Genomic DNA, 18952 nt, shown 5'->3' with positions numbered 1-18952 from the left:
TGCTATCCCCTGTGCTTCACATAGCACTATCTTGCTTGGAATCATGAGTAACATTGGGGGATGATTGAAAAGATCAAGGCTTCTACACCCTTGAATGAAATCTCAGGACCCAGGAGAGTGAGTCAAGCAGCTGTTGACCTCTCTGGGATGAAGGATATTAGGGGATCTATGGGCCATCACTGAGTCTTCCCTGGATATCCTGAGCATATACAAAAGAAGCATGAATATTGCTATCCTTGGGATGGCAGGAAAAGTAGACCTAGATCCAAAAGCCTATCATTCAATGTAAATATGTAATAACTTATTACTGATTAATTGAGAATTTAGAGTGATGTCTGAGGACTTTCTCTATTTTGTACATATTTTTCTTCCTTTAATTCCTTTTATCTGAACCTTTTCACTTTCGTTTTTTATAATATTGAGTTCTAAATTTTCTCTCTGCCTAAATGCCCTTCTCCCTTTAAGAAGGCAAGAATTTGGATAGACATTTTGGCCTATTCCCTGGGCATGTGTGTGTGTGTGTGTGTGTGTGTGTGTGTGTGTGTGTGTGTGTGTTTATTTACATATCCTCTTATTAAATGCTAGTATTGAGGGGGGAGGGGACAAGAGACAAAGGGACAGTGTTTCTGACAGTTACAAGAGTAATGGGCCATCTTTCTTGGGAAAGATGGTAACATTTATAGTCAATGCTCAAAGTTGAAAATAGAGAACATAGACTATGAGAGTGGAAATAGGTAATTTTGAAAACTTTAAAAGTTTTATTATTTATGATTTTTATTGTATTTCTGATTATTCAATTTTTAAATTTACTTTTGATTTTAAATGTTTTATGTTATGATTTTATATTATGATTTTTATGATTAGTTATTCTATGATTTTAAAATTTATTAAATAGTTTCTTATTTTTATGTTATTTTTGTTTTTATTTTAAAATATTTTCTTATTGATTTCTTGTAAAAATGACCTTGGAGAAAAAAATGGATCCAACAGAGTATCCTACGAAAACACGGAAAATGCATCCTACCCAAAGAGGACTAATTTAGCAAGTGCCCTGCAAAGGTATGGCATGTCTGTTCTTTGTGGATGCAAGAAGTCAAAGTACATGGTGTTGATGTTCGGCCCCCTCTTAAGGTCTGTCGTGCTGAGCCAAGAAGGTCTTTACTCTTTGGAAAAGTTCCTCCATCAAACTGTGGGGTACAAGCTCTCTGCCTTTGAGAGTGAGTTCTGCTACCAAGTTGTCCACAGTCACCTGTTCTAGGCCTTTTTGCTGAATCACATCTTGACAATGAGCTTGTAGTTGATCTTTCCAACCACACTGGAGCAATTGAGCTCTTAGCCACTGTTGAAGTCGTTGTCGTTCACCAGTTTCTATCAGTTTCTGGTGAAGAATTGCTTTGATGGGTGGCTCTGTGTTCATTTGGGTATTCTTGGTTTCATCAGAGCAATCCCCAGGAGAATTGGCAGGTGATGGAGTCCCCAAAAGTCTAGTGTCTCCTTCACAGTGTGTTTCCTTGCCTGGGGTCCGGGGCCAATTTCTGGAGATCCTGTGGCAAGGGTCTTGCTTTCTGTAGAGGAAGGATGAGGAGGACCTCCAGGGTCTCTTTCTTGAAACCTGTCTCTGTCCGAGAGTTTGTGCTTCAGCCTCCAGTCCTCTGTCTTCCCCGAGTCTCTTCCAGTGCTGGGCCTGGGCCCGGGCCCCCTTTGTGGAGGGCCTCTGCAATGGGTCTTGGTTGCTGTGGAGGAAGTAGGAGGATGACCTCCACAGTCTCTTTCTTGAAGAATGTCTCAGTCCCAGAGCTTCTTCTCCGGCCTCCAGTCCTCTGTCTTCCCCGAGTCTCTTCCAGTTGTGGGCCTGGGTCTGCTTTCTGGAGATCCTCTGGCATGGATCTTGCTTTCTGTGGAGGAAGGATGGGGAGGACCTCCAGGGTCTCTTTCTTGAAACCTGTCTCTGTCCGAGAGTTTGTGCTTCAGCCTCCAGTCCTCTGTCTTCGCCGAGTCTCTTCCAATGCTGGGCCTGGGCCTGGGCCTGGGCCTGGGCCCCCTTTGTTGAGGGCCTCTGCAATGGGTCTTGGTTGCTGTGGAGGAAGTAGGAGGATGACCTCCACAGTCTCTTTCTTGAAGAATGTCTCAGTCCCAGAGCTTCTTCTCCAGCCTCCAGTCCTCTGTCTTCCCCGAGTCTCTTCCAGTTGTGGGCCTGGGTCTGCTTTCTGGAGATCCTCTGGCATGGGTCTTGCTTTCTGTGGAGGAAGGAGGAGGAGGACCTACAGGGTCTCTTTCTTGAAATCCGTCCAAGTCCCAGAGCTTCTTCTCCAGCCTCCAGTCCTCTGTCTTGCCCGAGTCTCTTCCAGTTCTGGGCCTGGGCCCGGCCCCCCTTTGTGGAGGGCCTCTGTAATGGGTCTTGCTTTCGAGGTAGCAAGGAGGAGGATGACCTCCAGGGTCTCTTTCTTGAAGTCTGTCTCAGTCCCAGAGCTTGTGCTCCATTCTCCAGTGCTCTGTCTTCTCTGAGCCTCTTCCAGTCCTCCATGATGCTAGGAGATGCAATGAATCTCTGAGGTGAAGTTCTTTTCCTCCAGCCTCCAGTCACTACAAAGCTGAGAGAGAGAATGAATGTCTGGCTGTGATTGTCCCAGTTGATATACTCTATGCTAATCCCATCAGTAGCCTTAGGGGGGAATCTCTATTATGTACTAAGTACCTGGCAAGGACACCATCATTCACTTCCCTGGTTCAATTTCACTTCTGCCCCATAACATCTCCTGCTTTCTTTGGTCAGGTCAGACCTCCCTGGCTTGTATCCTACAAAGTGCACTATAGCCCAAAAGCCACAACAAGTTGTTTCCAGGTTCTCAACATGCCCTTGCTATACATTTGCCATCACCAGGGGTTACCATTTCAAAAGCCAAATTCTCTAACACCATTTTCGCCTAAGATGAGAAGCCCCATAAAGAGTACAGCCCTTTTTCAAATCCTTGATTTTTTTTCCCCACATCCAAAGGAGTGTATCTTCTCCTGCTTGATCTGAAGGATCAAAGTCTTCACTCACAGGGTATTCTTCTATTCCAGCAGATATATCCTGTCCCCCTTTTTGCCTTTTGCCATCTTGTCACAGACTGCTTCACAGGAGATGCTGATTCTGTCCCTGCCCCTCCTCCTCCTCCTTCTCCCTCCACCCATAATAGGTTCCTGGGGGTGGGGGGTAGGTCAGGGGGGTTGGGGAATGTCCTAATGTCTCCTGCTGGGAAGCACCACTCTCCTTAATTTCATCAGAATTGTACTTCACTCCATTCTTACCTGATTCTTCAGGCTCTTCACCTAGTTTGTCAGTATCCTTCCCCTCCTGCTCTTTCTTCTTTTTCCTTCTTCTTGAGCAGACATCATTTCCTCAGACCAATTGGATTCAGGTGTAGGTATAAAATGCTTCTTTAGGAATTGAATGAGCACCATTCTCATTGTAATATTCACTTAGTTGCTCTCCTACTCCTTTCCCTTGGTCTGGATGGAATTCTTTGTGCTTAGAGAACCAAGGAGATGTGTCTTTTAATATTTCAAAGACTTCACTGACCTGGACCCCATTACCAGAAAACCTTGAACATTTTTCAGTGTCACCATGCTTTCTAGACCTTTTCCTTGAGGTGGAAAAGGCTCCTTTCTAAACCCCTGTCCCATTTCAGCTGAAATACAACGTTAACCCTTGTCCGAGTTTCCTTCTTGCCTGTTTGTGTACTCACCTTAATTTCTGGGTCACACATGTAGGTGCTTAGCCCCACTTTGGGCGCCCAAACTCTCAAGTTCTTGGATGGTTTTCTGGAGGTCTTGGAGCCACCTTCCTTTCAGTTGGGGAATCACCACAAGAATAGCCAGAAGTTCAAGTGCAAATCCTTTTTGATTTCCTTCCAAGTCTAGTTTCCTTGCCTGGGGCCCACTTAGCTTTGCTGAGAGCCTTTCAGACTGGCCTGGGTCTCAGTGGGGGATGGGGGGAGCAGGAGGCCAGGTCAGCCACCAGGAGGCTCTACACTGAGGAAAAACTCATCATGATATCAAGAGGAAGCCATTCTTTGTTGTAAGATGAAATCAATCCTAGTGAAATTAGAGAACCATTAATAGGTTTTTTTGGTCTTTTCTTAGTTAGACAGGAACATTTTAACTTTCATGTTTTAAAATCTTGACTTCTACATTTTCTCTCTGCCTACTTCCCCTCTTGCCATTGGGAAGGCAAGAATTTGCATAGAGATTTTTGCATATACCCTGTGTGTGTGTGTGTGTGTGTGTGTGTGTGTGTGTGTACTTATATACATATGGTCTTACTTATTAAATGGGATTTTTCAGGGGAACAAAGAGTTGTTTTCATCTTTCTTGCTATCCCCTGTGCTTCACATAGCACTATCTTGCTTGGAATCATGAGTAACATTGGGGGATGATTGAAAAGATCAAGGCTTCTACACCCTTGAATGAAATCTCAGGACCCAGGAGAGTGAGTCAAGCAGCTGTTGACCTCTCTGGGATGAAGGATATTAGGGGATCTATGGGCCATCACTGAGTCTTCCCTGGATATCCTGAGCATATACAAAAGAAGCATGAATATTGCTATCCTTGGGATGGCAGGAAAAGTAGACCTAGATCCAAAAGCCTATCATTCAATGTAAATATGTAATAACTTATTACTGATTAATTGAGAATTTAGAGTGATGTCTGAGGACTTTCTCTATTTTGTACATATTTTTCTTCCTTTAATTCCTTTTATCTGAACCTTTTCACTTTCGTTTTTTATAATATTGAGTTCTAAATTTTCTCTCTGCCTAAATGCCCTTCTCCCTTTAAGAAGGCAAGAATTTGGATAGACATTTTGGCCTATTCCCTGGGCATGTGTGTGTGTGTGTGTGTGTGTGTGTGTGTGTGTGTGTGTGTGTATTTATTTACATATCCTCTTATTAAATGCTAGTATTGAGGGGGGAGGGGACAAGAGACAAAGGGACAGTGTTTCTGACAGTTACAAGAGTAATGGGCCATCTTTCTTGGGAAAGATGGTAACATTTATAGTCAATGCTCAAAGTTGAAAATAGAGAACATAGACTATGAGAGTGGAAATAGGTAATTTTGAAAACTTTAAAAGTTTTATTATTTATGATTTTTATTGTATTTCTGATTATTCAATTTTTAAATTTACTTTTGATTTTAAATGTTTTATGTTATAATTTTATATTATGATTTTTATGATTAGTTATTCTATGATTTTAAAATTTATTAAATAGTTTCTTATTTTTATGTTATTTTTGTTTTTATTTTAAAATATTTTCTTATTGATTTCTTGTAAAAATGACCTTGGAGAAAAAAATGGATCCAACAGAGTATCCTACGAAAACACGGAAAATGCATCCTACCCAAAGAGGACTAATTTAGCAAGTGCCCTGCAAAGGTATGGCATGTCTGTTCTTTGTGGATGCAAGAAGTCAAAGTACATGGTGTTGATGTTCGGCCCCCTCTTAAGGTCTGTCGTGCTGAGCCAAGAAGGTCTTTACTCTTTGGAAAAGTTCCTCCATCAAACTGTGGGGTACAAGCTCTCTGCCTTTGAGAGTGAGTTCTGCTACCAAGTTGTCCACAGTCACCTGTTCTAGGCCTTTTTGCTGAATCACATCTTGACAATGAGCTTGTAGTTGATCTTTCCAACCACACTGGAGCAATTGAGCTCTTAGCCACTGTTGAAGTCGTTGTCGTTCACCAGTTTCTATCAGTTTCTGGTGAAGAATTGCTTTGATGGGTGGCTCTGTGTTCATTTGGGTATTCTTGGTTTCATCAGAGCAATCCCCAGGAGAATTGGCAGGTGATGGAGTCCCCAAAAGTCTAGTGTCTCCTTCACAGTGTGTTTCCTTGCCTGGGGTCCGGGGCCAATTTCTGGAGATCCTGTGGCAAGGGTCTTGCTTTCTGTAGAGGAAGGATGAGGAGGACCTCCAGGGTCTCTTTCTTGAAACCTGTCTCTGTCCGAGAGTTTGTGCTTCAGCCTCCAGTCCTCTGTCTTCCCCGAGTCTCTTCCAGTGCTGGGCCTGGGCCCGGGCCCCTTTTGTGGAGGGCCTCTGCAATGGGTCTTGGTTGCTGTGGAGGAAGTAGGAGGATGACCTCCACAGTCTCTTTCTTGAAGAATGTCTCAGTCCCAGAGCTTCTTCTCCGGCCTCCAGTCCTCTGTCTTCCCCGAGTCTCTTCCAGTTGTGGGCCTGGGTCTGCTTTCTGGAGATCCTCTGGCATGGATCTTGCTTTCTGTGGAGGAAGGATGGGGAGGACCTCCAGGGTCTCTTTCTTGAAACCTGTCTCTGTCCGAGAGTTTGTGCTTCAGCCTCCAGTCCTCTGTCTTCGCCGAGTCTCTTCCAATGCTGGGCCTGGGCCTGGGCCTGGGCCTGGGCCCCCTTTGTTGAGGGCCTCTGCAATGGGTCTTGGTTGCTGTGGAGGAAGTAGGAGGATGACCTCCACAGTCTCTTTCTTGAAGAATGTCTCAGTCCCAGAGCTTCTTCTCCAGCCTCCAGTCCTCTGTCTTCCCCGAGTCTCTTCCAGTTGTGGGCCTGGGTCTGCTTTCTGGAGATCCTCTGGCATGGGTCTTGCTTTCTGTGGAGGAAGGAGGAGGAGGACCTACAGGGTCTCTTTCTTGAAATCCGTCCAAGTCCCAGAGCTTCTTCTCCAGCCTCCAGTCCTCTGTCTTGCCCGAGTCTCTTCCAGTTCTGGGCCTGGGCCCGGCCCCCCTTTGTGGAGGGCCTCTGTAATGGGTCTTGCTTTCGAGGTAGCAAGGAGGAGGATGACCTCCAGGGTCTCTTTCTTGAAGTCTGTCTCAGTCCCAGAGCTTGTGCTCCATTCTCCAGTGCTCTGTCTTCTCTGAGCCTCTTCCAGTCCTCCATGATGCTAGGAGATGCAATGAATCTCTGAGGTGAAGTTCTTTTCCTCCAGCCTCCAGTCACTACAAAGCTGAGAGAGAGAATGAATGTCTGGCTGTGATTGTCCCAGTTGATATACTCTATGCTAATCCCATCAGTAGCCTTAGGGGGGAATCTCTATTATGTACTAAGTACCTGGCAAGGACACCATCATTCACTTCCCTGGTTCAATTTCACTTCTGCCCCATAACATCTCCTGCTTTCTTTGGTCAGGTCAGACCTCCCTGGCTTGTATCCTACAAAGTGCACTATAGCCCAAAAGCCACAACAAGTTGTTTCCAGGTTCTCAACATGCCCTTGCTATACATTTGCCATCACCAGGGGTTACCATTTCAAAAGCCAAATTCTCTAACACCATTTTCGCCTAAGATGAGAAGCCCCATAAAGAGTACAGCCCTTTTTCAAATCCTTGATTTTTTTTCCCCACATCCAAAGGAGTGTATCTTCTCCTGCTTGATCTGAAGGATCAAAGTCTTCACTCACAGGGTATTCTTCTATTCCAGCAGATATATCCTGTCCCCCTTTTTGCCTTTTGCCATCTTGTCACAGACTGCTTCACAGGAGATGCTGATTCTGTCCCTGCCCCTCCTCCTCCTCCTTCTCCCTCCACCCATAATAGGTTCCTGGGGGTGGGGGGTAGGTCAGGGGGGTTGGGGAATGTCCTAATGTCTCCTGCTGGGAAGCACCACTCTCCTTAATTTCATCAGAATTGTACTTCACTCCATTCTTACCTGATTCTTCAGGCTCTTCACCTAGTTTGTCAGTATCCTTCCCCTCCTGCTCTTTCTTCTTTTTCCTTCTTCTTGAGCAGACATCATTTCCTCAGACCAATTGGATTCAGGTGTAGGTATAAAATGCTTCTTTAGGAATTGAATGAGCACCATTCTCATTGTAATATTCACTTAGTTGCTCTCCTACTCCTTTCCCTTGGTCTGGATGGAATTCTTTGTGCTTAGAGAACCAAGGAGATGTGTCTTTTAATATTTCAAAGACTTCACTGACCTGGACCCCATTACCAGAAAACCTTGAACATTTTTCAGTGTCACCATGCTTTCTAGACCTTTTCCTTGAGGTGGAAAAGGCTCCTTTCTAAACCCCTGTCCCATTTCAGCTGAAATACAACGTTAACCCTTGTCCGAGTTTCCTTCTTGCCTGTTTGTGTACTCACCTTAATTTCTGGGTCACACATGTAGGTGCTTAGCCCCACTTTGGGCGCCCAAACTCTCAAGTTCTTGGATGGTTTTCTGGAGGTCTTGGAGCCACCTTCCTTTCAGTTGGGGAATCACCACAAGAATAGCCAGAAGTTCAAGTGCAAATCCTTTTTGATTTCCTTCCAAGTCTAGTTTCCTTGCCTGGGGCCCACTTAGCTTTGCTGAGAGCCTTTCAGACTGGCCTGGGTCTCAGTGGGGGATGGGGGGAGCAGGAGGCCAGGTCAGCCACCAGGAGGCTCTACACTGAGGAAAAACTCATCATGATATCAAGAGGAAGCCATTCTTTGTTGTAAGATGAAATCAATCCTAGTGAAATTAGAGAACCATTAATAGGTTTTTTTGGTCTTTTCTTAGTTAGACAGGAACATTTTAACTTTCATGTTTTAAAATCTTGACTTCTACATTTTCTCTCTGCCTACTTCCCCTCTTGCCATTGGGAAGGCAAGAATTTGCATAGAGATTTTTGCATATACCCTGTGTGTGTGTGTGTGTGTGTGTGTGTGTGTGTGTGTGTGTGTACTTATATACATATGGTCTTACTTATTAAATGGGATTTTTCAGGGGAACAAAGAGTTGTTTTCATCTTTCTTGCTATCCCCTGTGCTTCACATAGCACTATCTTGCTTGGAATCATGAGTAACATTGGGGGATGATTGAAAAGATCAAGGCTTCTACACCCTTGAATGAAATCTCAGGACCCAGGAGAGTGAGTCAAGCAGCTGTTGACCTCTCTGGGATGAAGGATATTAGGGGATCTATGGGCCATCACTGAGTCTTCCCTGGATATCCTGAGCATATACAAAAGAAGCATGAATATTGCTATCCTTGGGATGGCAGGAAAAGTAGACCTAGATCCAAAAGCCTATCATTCAATGTAAATATGTAATAACTTATTACTGATTAATTGAGAATTTAGAGTGATGTCTGAGGACTTTCTCTATTTTGTACATATTTTTCTTCCTTTAATTCCTTTTATCTGAACCTTTTCACTTTCGTTTTTTATAATATTGAGTTCTAAATTTTCTCTCTGCCTAAATGCCCTTCTCCCTTTAAGAAGGCAAGAATTTGGATAGACATTTTGGCCTATTCCCTGGGCATGTGTGTGTGTGTGTGTGTGTGTGTGTGTGTGTGTGTGTGTGTGTGTGTATTTATTTACATATCCTCTTATTAAATGCTAGTATTGAGGGGGGAGGGGACAAGAGACAAAGGGACAGTGTTTCTGACAGTTACAAGAGTAATGGGCCATCTTTCTTGGGAAAGATGGTAACATTTATAGTCAATGCTCAAAGTTGAAAATAGAGAACATAGACTATGAGAGTGGAAATAGGTAATTTTGAAAACTTTAAAAGTTTTATTATTTATGATTTTTATTGTATTTCTGATTATTCAATTTTTAAATTTACTTTTGATTTTAAATGTTTTATGTTATGATTTTATATTATGATTTTTATGATTAGTTATTCTATGATTTTAAAATTTATTAAATAGTTTCTTATTTTTATGTTATTTTTGTTTTTATTTTAAAATATTTTCTTATTGATTTCTTGTAAAAATGACCTTGGAGAAAAAAATGGATCCAACAGAGTATCCTACGAAAACACGGAAAATGCATCCTACCCAAAGAGGACTAATTTAGCAAGTGCCCTGCAAAGGTATGGCATGTCTGTTCTTTGTGGATGCAAGAAGTCAAAGTACATGGTGTTGATGTTCGGCCCCCTCTTAAGGTCTGTCGTGCTGAGCCAAGAAGGTCTTTACTCTTTGGAAAAGTTCCTCCATCAAACTGTGGGGTACAAGCTCTCTGCCTTTGAGAGTGAGTTCTGCTACCAAGTTGTCCACAGTCACCTGTTCTAGGCCTTTTTGCTGAATCACATCTTGACAATGAGCTTGTAGTTGATCTTTCCAACCACACTGGAGCAATTGAGCTCTTAGCCACTGTTGAAGTCGTTGTCGTTCACCAGTTTCTATCAGTTTCTGGTGAAGAATTGCTTTGATGGGTGGCTCTGTGTTCATTTGGGTATTCTTGGTTTCATCAGAGCAATCCCCAGGAGAATTGGCAGGTGATGGAGTCCCCAAAAGTCTAGTGTCTCCTTCACAGTGTGTTTCCTTGCCTGGGGTCCGGGGCCAATTTCTGGAGATCCTGTGGCAAGGGTCTTGCTTTCTGTAGAGGAAGGATGAGGAGGACCTCCAGGGTCTCTTTCTTGAAACCTGTCTCTGTCCGAGAGTTTGTGCTTCAGCCTCCAGTCCTCTGTCTTCCCCGAGTCTCTTCCAGTGCTGGGCCTGGGCCCGGGCCCCCTTTGTGGAGGGCCTCTGCAATGGGTCTTGGTTGCTGTGGAGGAAGTAGGAGGATGACCTCCACAGTCTCTTTCTTGAAGAATGTCTCAGTCCCAGAGCTTCTTCTCCGGCCTCCAGTCCTCTGTCTTCCCCGAGTCTCTTCCAGTTGTGGGCCTGGGTCTGCTTTCTGGAGATCCTCTGGCATGGATCTTGCTTTCTGTGGAGGAAGGATGGGGAGGACCTCCAGGGTCTCTTTCTTGAAACCTGTCTCTGTCCGAGAGTTTGTGCTTCAGCCTCCAGTCCTCTGTCTTCGCCGAGTCTCTTCCAATGCTGGGCCTGGGCCTGGGCCTGGGCCTGGGCCCCCTTTGTTGAGGGCCTCTGCAATGGGTCTTGGTTGCTGTGGAGGAAGTAGGAGGATGACCTCCACAGTCTCTTTCTTGAAGAATGTCTCAGTCCCAGAGCTTCTTCTCCAGCCTCCAGTCCTCTGTCTTCCCCGAGTCTCTTCCAGTTGTGGGCCTGGGTCTGCTTTCTGGAGATCCTCTGGCATGGGTCTTGCTTTCTGTGGAGGAAGGAGGAGGAGGACCTACAGGGTCTCTTTCTTGAAATCCGTCCAAGTCCCAGAGCTTCTTCTCCAGCCTCCAGTCCTCTGTCTTGCCCGAGTCTCTTCCAGTTCTGGGCCTGGGCCCGGCCCCCCTTTGTGGAGGGCCTCTGTAATGGGTCTTGCTTTCGAGGTAGCAAGGAGGAGGATGACCTCCAGGGTCTCTTTCTTGAAGTCTGTCTCAGTCCCAGAGCTTGTGCTCCATTCTCCAGTGCTCTGTCTTCTCTGAGCCTCTTCCAGTCCTCCATGATGCTAGGAGATGCAATGAATCTCTGAGGTGAAGTTCTTTTCCTCCAGCCTCCAGTCACTACAAAGCTGAGAGAGAGAATGAATGTCTGGCTGTGATTGTCCCAGTTGATATACTCTATGCTAATCCCATCAGTAGCCTTAGGGGGGAATCTCTATTATGTACTAAGTACCTGGCAAGGACACCATCATTCACTTCCCTGGTTCAATTTCACTTCTGCCCCATAACATCTCCTGCTTTCTTTGGTCAGGTCAGACCTCCCTGGCTTGTATCCTACAAAGTGCACTATAGCCCAAAAGCCACAACAAGTTGTTTCCAGGTTCTCAACATGCCCTTGCTATACATTTGCCATCACCAGGGGTTACCATTTCAAAAGCCAAATTCTCTAACACCATTTTCGCCTAAGATGAGAAGCCCCATAAAGAGTACAGCCCTTTTTCAAATCCTTGATTTTTTTTCCCCACATCCAAAGGAGTGTATCTTCTCCTGCTTGATCTGAAGGATCAAAGTCTTCACTCACAGGGTATTCTTCTATTCCAGCAGATATATCCTGTCCCCCTTTTTGCCTTTTGCCATCTTGCCACAGACTGCTTCACAGGAGATGCTGATTCTGTCCCTGCCCCTCCTCCTCCTCCTTCTCCCTCCACCCATAATAGGTTCCTGGGGGTGGGGGGTAGGTCAGGGGGGTTGGGGAATGTCCTAATGTCTCCTGCTGGGAAGCACCACTCTCCTTAATTTCATCAGAATTGTACTTCACTCCATTCTTACCTGATTCTTCAGGCTCTTCACCTAGTTTGTCAGTATCCTTCCCCTCCTGCTCTTTCTTCTTTTTCCTTCTTCTTGAGCAGACATCATTTCCTCAGACCAATTGGATTCAGGTGTAGGTATAAAATGCTTCTTTAGGAATTGAATGAGCACCATTCTCATTGTAATATTCACTTAGTTGCTCTCCTACTCCTTTCCCTTGGTCTGGATGGAATTCTTTGTGCTTAGAGAACCAAGGAGATGTGTCTTTTAATATTTCAAAGACTTCACTGACCTGGACCCCATTACCAGAAAACCTTGAACATTTTTCAGTGTCACCATGCTTTCTAGACCTTTTCCTTGAGGTGGAAAAGGCTCCTTTCTAAACCCCTGTCCCATTTCAGCTGAAATACAACGTTAACCCTTGTCCGAGTTTCCTTCTTGCCTGTTTGTGTACTCACCTTAATTTCTGGGTCACACATGTAGGTGCTTAGCCCCACTTTGGGCGCCCAAACTCTCAAGTTCTTGGATGGTTTTCTGGAGGTCTTGGAGCCACCTTCCTTTCAGTTGGGGAATCACCACAAGAATAGCCAGAAGTTCAAGTGCAAATCCTTTTTGATTTCCTTCCAAGTCTAGTTTCCTTGCCTGGGGCCCACTTAGCTTTGCTGAGAGCCTTTCAGACTGGCCTGGGTCTCAGTGGGGGATGGGGGGAGCAGGAGGCCAGGTCAGCCACCAGGAGGCTCTACACTGAGGAAAAACTCATCATGATATCAAGAGGAAGCCATTCTTTGTTGTAAGATGAAATCAATCCTAGTGAAATTAGAGAACCATTAATAGGTTTTTTTGGTCTTTTCTTAGTTAGACAGGAACATTTTAACTTTCATGTTTTAAAATCTTGACTTCTACATTTTCTCTCTGCCTACTTCCCCTCTTGCCATTGGGAAGGCAAGAATTTGCATAGAGATTTTTGCATATACCCTGTGTGTGTGTGTGTGTGTGTGTGTGTGTGTGTGTGTGTGTACTTATATACATATGGTCTTACTTATTAAATGGGATTTTTCAGGGGAACAAAGAGTTGTTTTCATCTTTCTTGCTATCCCCTGTGCTTCACATAGCACTATCTTGCTTGGAATCATGAGTAACATTGGGGGATGATTGAAAAGATCAAGGCTTCTACACCCTTGAATGAAATCTCAGGACCCAGGAGAGTGAGTCAAGCAGCTGTTGACCTCTCTGGGATGAAGGATATTAGGGGATCTATGGGCCATCACTGAGTCTTCCCTGGATATCCTGAGCATATACAAAAGAAGCATGAATATTGCTATCCTTGGGATGGCAGGAAAAGTAGACCTAGATCCAAAAGCCTATCATTCAATGTAAATATGTAATAACTTATTACTGATTAATTGAGAATTTAGAGTGATGTCTGAGGACTTTCTCTATTTTGTACATATTTTTCTTCCTTTAATTCCTTTTATCTGAACCTTTTCACTTTCGTTTTTTATAATATTGAGTTCTAAATTTTCTCTCTGCCTAAATGCCCTTCTCCCTTTAAGAAGGCAAGAATTTGGATAGACATTTTGGCCTATTCCCTGGGCATGTGTGTGTGTGTGTGTGTGTGTGTGTGTGTGTGTGTGTGTGTTTATTTACATATCCTCTTATTAAATGCTAGTATTGAGGGGGGAGGGGACAAGAGACAAAGGGACAGTGTTTCTGACAGTTACAAGAGTAATGGGCCATCTTTCTTGGGAAAGATGGTAACATTTATAGTCAATGCTCAAAGTTGAAAATAGAGAACATAGACTATGAGAGTGGAAATAGGTAATTTTGAAAACTTTAAAAGTTTTATTATTTATGATTTTTATTGTATTTCTGATTATTCAATTTTTAAATTTACTTTTGATTTTAAATGTTTTATGTTATAATTTTATATTATGATTTTTATGATTAGTTATTCTATGATTTTAAAATTTATTAAATAGTTTCTTATTTTTATGTTATTTTTGTTTTTATTTTAAAATATTTTCTTATTGATTTCTTGTAAAAATGACCTTGGAGAAAAAAATGGATCCAACAGAGTATCCTACGAAAACACGGAAAATGCATCCTACCCAAAGAGGACTAATTTAGCAAGTGCCCTGCAAAGGTATGGCATGTCTGTTCTTTGTGGATGCAAGAAATCAAAGTACATGGTGTTGATGTTCGGCCCCCTCTTAAGGTCTGTCGTGCTGAGCCAAGAAGGTCTTTACTCTTTGGAAAAGTTCCTCCATCAAACTGTGGGGTACAAGCTCTCTGCCTTTGAGAGTGAGTTCTGCTACCAAGTTGTCCACAGTCACCTGTTCTAGGCCTTTTTGCTGAATCACATCTTGACAATGAGCTTGTAGTTGATCTTTCCAACCACACTGGAGCAATTGAGCTCTTAGCCACTGTTGAAGTCGTTGTCGTTCACCAGTTTCTATCAGTTTCTGGTGAAGAATTGCTTTGATGGGTGGCTCTGTGTTCATTTGGGTATTCTTGGTTTCATCAGAGCAATCCCCAGGAGAATTGGCAGGTGATGGAGTCCCCAAAAGTCTAGTGTCTCCTTCACAGTGTGTTTCCTTGCCTGGGGTCCGGGGCCAATTTCTGGAGATCCTGTGGCAAGGGTCTTGCTTTCTGTAGAGGAAGGATGAGGAGGACCTCCAGGGTCTCTTTCTTGAAACCTGTCTCTGTCCGAGAGTTTGTGCTTCAGCCTCCAGTCCTCTGTCTTCGCCGAGTCTCTTCCAATGCTGGGCCTGGGCCTGGGCCTGGGCCTGGGCCCCCTTTGTTGAGGGCCTCTGCAATGGGTCTTGGTTGCTGTGGAGGAAGTAGGAGGATGACCTCCACAGTCTCTTTCTTGAAGAATGTCTCAGTCCCAGAGCTTCTTCTCCAGCCTCCAGTCCTCTGTCTTCCCCGAGTCTCTTCCAGTTGTGGGCCTGGGTCTGCTTTCTGGAGATCCTCTGGCATGGGTCTTGCTTTCTGTGGAGGAAGGAGGAGGAGGACCTACAGGGTCTCTTTCTTGAAATCCGTCCAAGTCCCAGAGCTTCTTCTCCAGCCTCCAGTCCTCTGTCTTGCCCGAGTCTCTTCCAGTTCTGGGCCTGGGCCCGGCCCCCCTTTGTGGAGGGCCTCTGTAATGGGTCTTGCTTTCGAGGTAGCAAGGAGGAGGATGACCTCCAGGGTCTCTTTCTTGAAGTCTGTCTCAGTCCCAGAGCTTGTGCTCCATTCTCCAGTGCTCTGTCTTCTCTGAGCCTCTTCCAGTCCTCCATGATGCTAGGAGATGCAATGAATCTCTGAGGTGAAGTTCTTTTCCTCCAGCCTCCAGTCACTACAAAGCTGAGAGAGAGAATGAATGTCTGGCTGTGATTGTCCCAGTTGATATACTCTATGCTAATCCCATCAGTAGCCTTAGGGGGGAATCTCTATTATGTACTAAGTACCTGGCAAGGACACCATCATTCACTTCCCTGGTTCAATTTCACTTCTGCCCCATAACATCTCCTGCTTTCTTTGGTCAGGTCAGACCTCCCTGGCTTGTATCCTACAAAGTGCACTATAGCCCAAAAGCCACAACAAGTTGTTTCCAGGTTCTCAACATGCCCTTGCTATACATTTGCCATCACCAGGGGTTACCATTTCAAAAGCCAAATTCTCTAACACCATTTTCGCCTAAGATGAGAAGCCCCATAAAGAGTACAGCCCTTTTTCAAATCCTTGATTTTTTTTCCCCACATCCAAAGGAGTGTATCTTCTCCTGCTTGATCTGAAGGATCAAAGTCTTCACTCACAGGGTATTCTTCTATTCCAGCAGATATATCCTGTCCCCCTTTTTGCCTTTTGCCATCTTGTCACAGACTGCTTCACAGGAGATGCTGATTCTGTCCCTGCCCCTCCTCCTCCTCCTTCTCCCTCCACCCATAATAGGTTCCTGGGGGTGGGGGGTAGGTCAGGGGGGTTGGGGAATGTCCTAATGTCTCCTGCTGGGAAGCACCACTCTCCTTAATTTCATCAGAATTGTACTTCACTCCATTCTTACCTGATTCTTCAGGCTCTTCACCTAGTTTGTCAGTATCCTTCCCCTCCTGCTCTTTCTTCTTTTTCCTTCTTCTTGAGCAGACATCATTTCCTCAGACCAATTGGATTCAGGTGTAGGTATAAAATGCTTCTTTAGGAATTGAATGAGCACCATTCTCATTGTAATATTCACTTAGTTGCTCTCCTACTCCTTTCCCTTGGTCTGGATGGAATTCTTTGTGCTTAGAGAACCAAGGAGATGTGTCTTTTAATATTTCAAAGACTTCACTGACCTGGACCCCATTACCAGAAAACCTTGAACATTTTTCAGTGTCACCATGCTTTCTAGACCTTTTCCTTGAGGTGGAAAAGGCTCCTTTCTAAACCCCTGTCCCATTTCAGCTGAAATACAACGTTAACCCTTGTCCGAGTTTCCTTCTTGCCTGTTTGTGTACTCACCTTAATTTCTGGGTCACACATGTAGGTGCTTAGCCCCACTTTGGGCGCCCAAACTCTCAAGTTCTTGGATGGTTTTCTGGAGGTCTTGGAGCCACCTTCCTTTCAGTTGGGGAATCACCACAAGAATAGCCAGAAGTTCAAGTGCAAATCCTTTTTGATTTCCTTCCAAGTCTAGTTTCCTTGCCTGGGGCCCACTTAGCTTTGCTGAGAGCCTTTCAGACTGGCCTGGGTCTCAGTGGGGGATGGGGGGAGCAGGAGGCCAGGTCAGCCACCAGGAGGCTCTACACTGAGGAAAAACTCATCATGATATCAAGAGGAAGCCATTCTTTGTTGTAAGATGAAATCAATCCTAGTGAAATTAGAGAACCATTAATAGGTTTTTTTGGTCTTTTCTTAGTTAGACAGGAACATTTTAACTTTCATGTTTTAAAATCTTGACTTCTACATTTTCTCTCTGCCTACTTCCCCTCTTGCCATTGGGAAGGCAAGAATTTGCATAGAGATTTTTGCATATACCCTGTGTGTGTGTGTGTGTGTGTGTGTGTGTGTGTGTGTGTACTTATATACATATGGTCTTACTTATTAAATGGGATTTTTCAGGGGAACAAAGAGTTGTTTTCATCTTTCTTGCTATCCCCTGTGCTTCACATAGCACTATCTTGCTTGGAATCATGAGTAACATTGGGGGATGATTGAAAAGATCAAGGCTTCTACACCCTTGAATGAAATCTCAGGACCCAGGAGAGTGAGTCAAGCAGCTGTTGACCTCTCTGGGATGAAGGATATTAGGGGATCTATGGGCCATCACTGAGTCTTCCCTGGATATCCTGAGCATATACAAAAGAAGCATGAATATTGCTATCCTTGGGATGGCAGGAAAAGTAGACCTAGATCCAAAAGCCTATCATTCAATGTAAATATGTAATAACTTATTACTGATTAATTGAGAATTTAGAGTGATGTCTGAGGACTTTCTCTATTTTGTACATATTTTTCTTCCTTTAATTCCTTTTATCTGAACCTTTTCACTTTCGTTTTTTATAATATTGAGTTCTAAATTTTCTCTCTGCCTAAATGCCCTTCTCCCTTTAAGAAGGCAAGAATTTGGATAGACATTTTGGCCTATTCCCTGGGCATGTGTGTGTGTGTGTGTGTGTGTGTGTGTGTGTGTGTGTGTGTGTGTTTATTTACATATCCTCTTATTAAATGCTAGTATTGAGGGGGGAGGGGACAAGAGACAAAGGGACAGTGTTTCTGACAGTTACAAGAGTAATGGGCCATCTTTCTTGGGAAAGATGGTAACATTTATAGTCAATGCTCAAAGTTGAAAATAGAGAACATAGACTATGAGAGTGGAAATAGGTAATTTTGAAAACTTTAAAAGTTTTATTATTTATGATTTTTATTGTATTTCTGATTATTCAATTTTTAAATTTACTTTTGATTTTAAATGTTTTATGTTATGATTTTATATTATGATTTTTATGATTAGTTATTCTATGATTTTAAAATTTATTAAATAGTTTCTTATTTTTATGTTATTTTTGTTTTTATTTTAAAATATTTTCTTATTGATTTCTTGTAAAAATGACCTTGGAGAAAAAAATGGATCCAACAGAGTATCCTACGAAAACACGGAAAATGCATCCTACCCAAAGAGGACTAATTTAGCAAGTGCCCTGCAAAGGTATGGCATGTCTGTTCTTTGTGGATGCAAGAAGTCAAAGTACATGGTGTTGATGTTCGGCCCCCTCTTAAGGTCTGTCGTGCTGAGCCAAGAAGGTCTTTACTCTTTGGAAAAGTTCCTCCATCAAACTGTGGGGTACAAGCTCTCTGCCTTTGAGAGTGAGTTCTGCTACCAAGTTGTCCACAGTCACCTGTTCTAGGCCTTTTTGCTGAATCACATCTTGACAATGAGCTTGTAGTTGATCTTTCCAACCACACTGGAGCAATTGAGCTCTTAGCCACTGTTGAAGTCGTTGTCGTTCACCAGTTTCTATCAGTTTCTGGTGAAGAATTGCTTTGATGGGTGGCTCTGTGTTCATTTGGGTATTCTTGGTTTCATCAGAGCAATCCCCAGGAGAATTGGCAGGTGATGGAGTCCCCAAAAGTCTAGTGTCTCCTTCACAGTGTGTTTCCTTGCCTGGGGTCCGGGGCCAATTTCTGGAGATCCTGTGGCAAGGGTCTTGCTTTCTGTAGAGGAAGGATGAGGAGGACCTCCAGGGTCTCTTTCTTGAAACCTGTCTCTGTCCGAGAGTTTGTGCTTCAGCCTCCAGTCCTCTGTCTTCCCCGAGTCTCTTCCAGTGCTGGGCCTGGGCCCGGGCCCCCTTTGTGGAGGGCCTCTGCAATGGGTCTTGGTTGCTGTGGAGGAAGTAGGAGGATGACCTCCACAGTCTCTTTCTTGAAGAATGTCTCAGTCCCAGAGCTTCTTCTCCGGCCTCCAGTCCTCTGTCTTCCCCGAGTCTCTTCCAGTTGTGGGCCT

At 44.0% G+C, this 18952-nt stretch overlaps 5 protein-coding genes across 5 annotated transcripts; all 5 read right to left on the bottom strand.

The window, feature by feature from the left end:
* Positions 1-1126: 1126 nt before the first annotated feature.
* LOC141547348 (transcription and mRNA export factor ENY2-like) lies at positions 1127-1417 on the bottom strand. Its single transcript, XM_074275792.1, has one exon. The coding sequence runs from the start codon at positions 1415-1417 to the stop codon at positions 1127-1129; it is 291 nt and encodes a 96-aa protein (XP_074131893.1).
* A 4063-nt stretch (positions 1418-5480) lies between these two features.
* LOC141547347 (transcription and mRNA export factor ENY2-like) lies at positions 5481-5771 on the bottom strand. The gene has a single exon (XM_074275790.1). The coding sequence runs from the start codon at positions 5769-5771 to the stop codon at positions 5481-5483; it is 291 nt and encodes a 96-aa protein (XP_074131891.1).
* Positions 5772-9844: 4073 nt separating this feature from the next.
* On the bottom strand, positions 9845-10135 carry LOC141547346 (transcription and mRNA export factor ENY2-like). Its single transcript, XM_074275789.1, has one exon. The coding sequence runs from the start codon at positions 10133-10135 to the stop codon at positions 9845-9847; it is 291 nt and encodes a 96-aa protein (XP_074131890.1).
* A 4063-nt stretch (positions 10136-14198) lies between these two features.
* LOC141547345 (transcription and mRNA export factor ENY2-like) lies at positions 14199-14489 on the bottom strand. The gene has a single exon (XM_074275788.1). The coding sequence runs from the start codon at positions 14487-14489 to the stop codon at positions 14199-14201; it is 291 nt and encodes a 96-aa protein (XP_074131889.1).
* Positions 14490-18224: 3735 nt separating this feature from the next.
* On the bottom strand, positions 18225-18515 carry LOC141547344 (transcription and mRNA export factor ENY2-like). Its single transcript, XM_074275787.1, has one exon. It carries the CDS (start codon positions 18513-18515, stop codon positions 18225-18227), a length of 291 nt encoding a protein of 96 aa, XP_074131888.1.
* Positions 18516-18952: the final 437 nt, after the last annotated feature.

The sequence above is a fragment of the Sminthopsis crassicaudata genome, chromosome 6 (genome assembly GCF_048593235.1).
Source record: "Sminthopsis crassicaudata isolate SCR6 chromosome 6, ASM4859323v1, whole genome shotgun sequence".
NCBI classification, from domain to species: Eukaryota; Metazoa; Chordata; class Mammalia; order Dasyuromorphia; family Dasyuridae; genus Sminthopsis; species Sminthopsis crassicaudata.
Note: the sequence above shows the minus strand (reverse complement) of the source record. Positions and strands in the feature narration are given on the sequence as shown.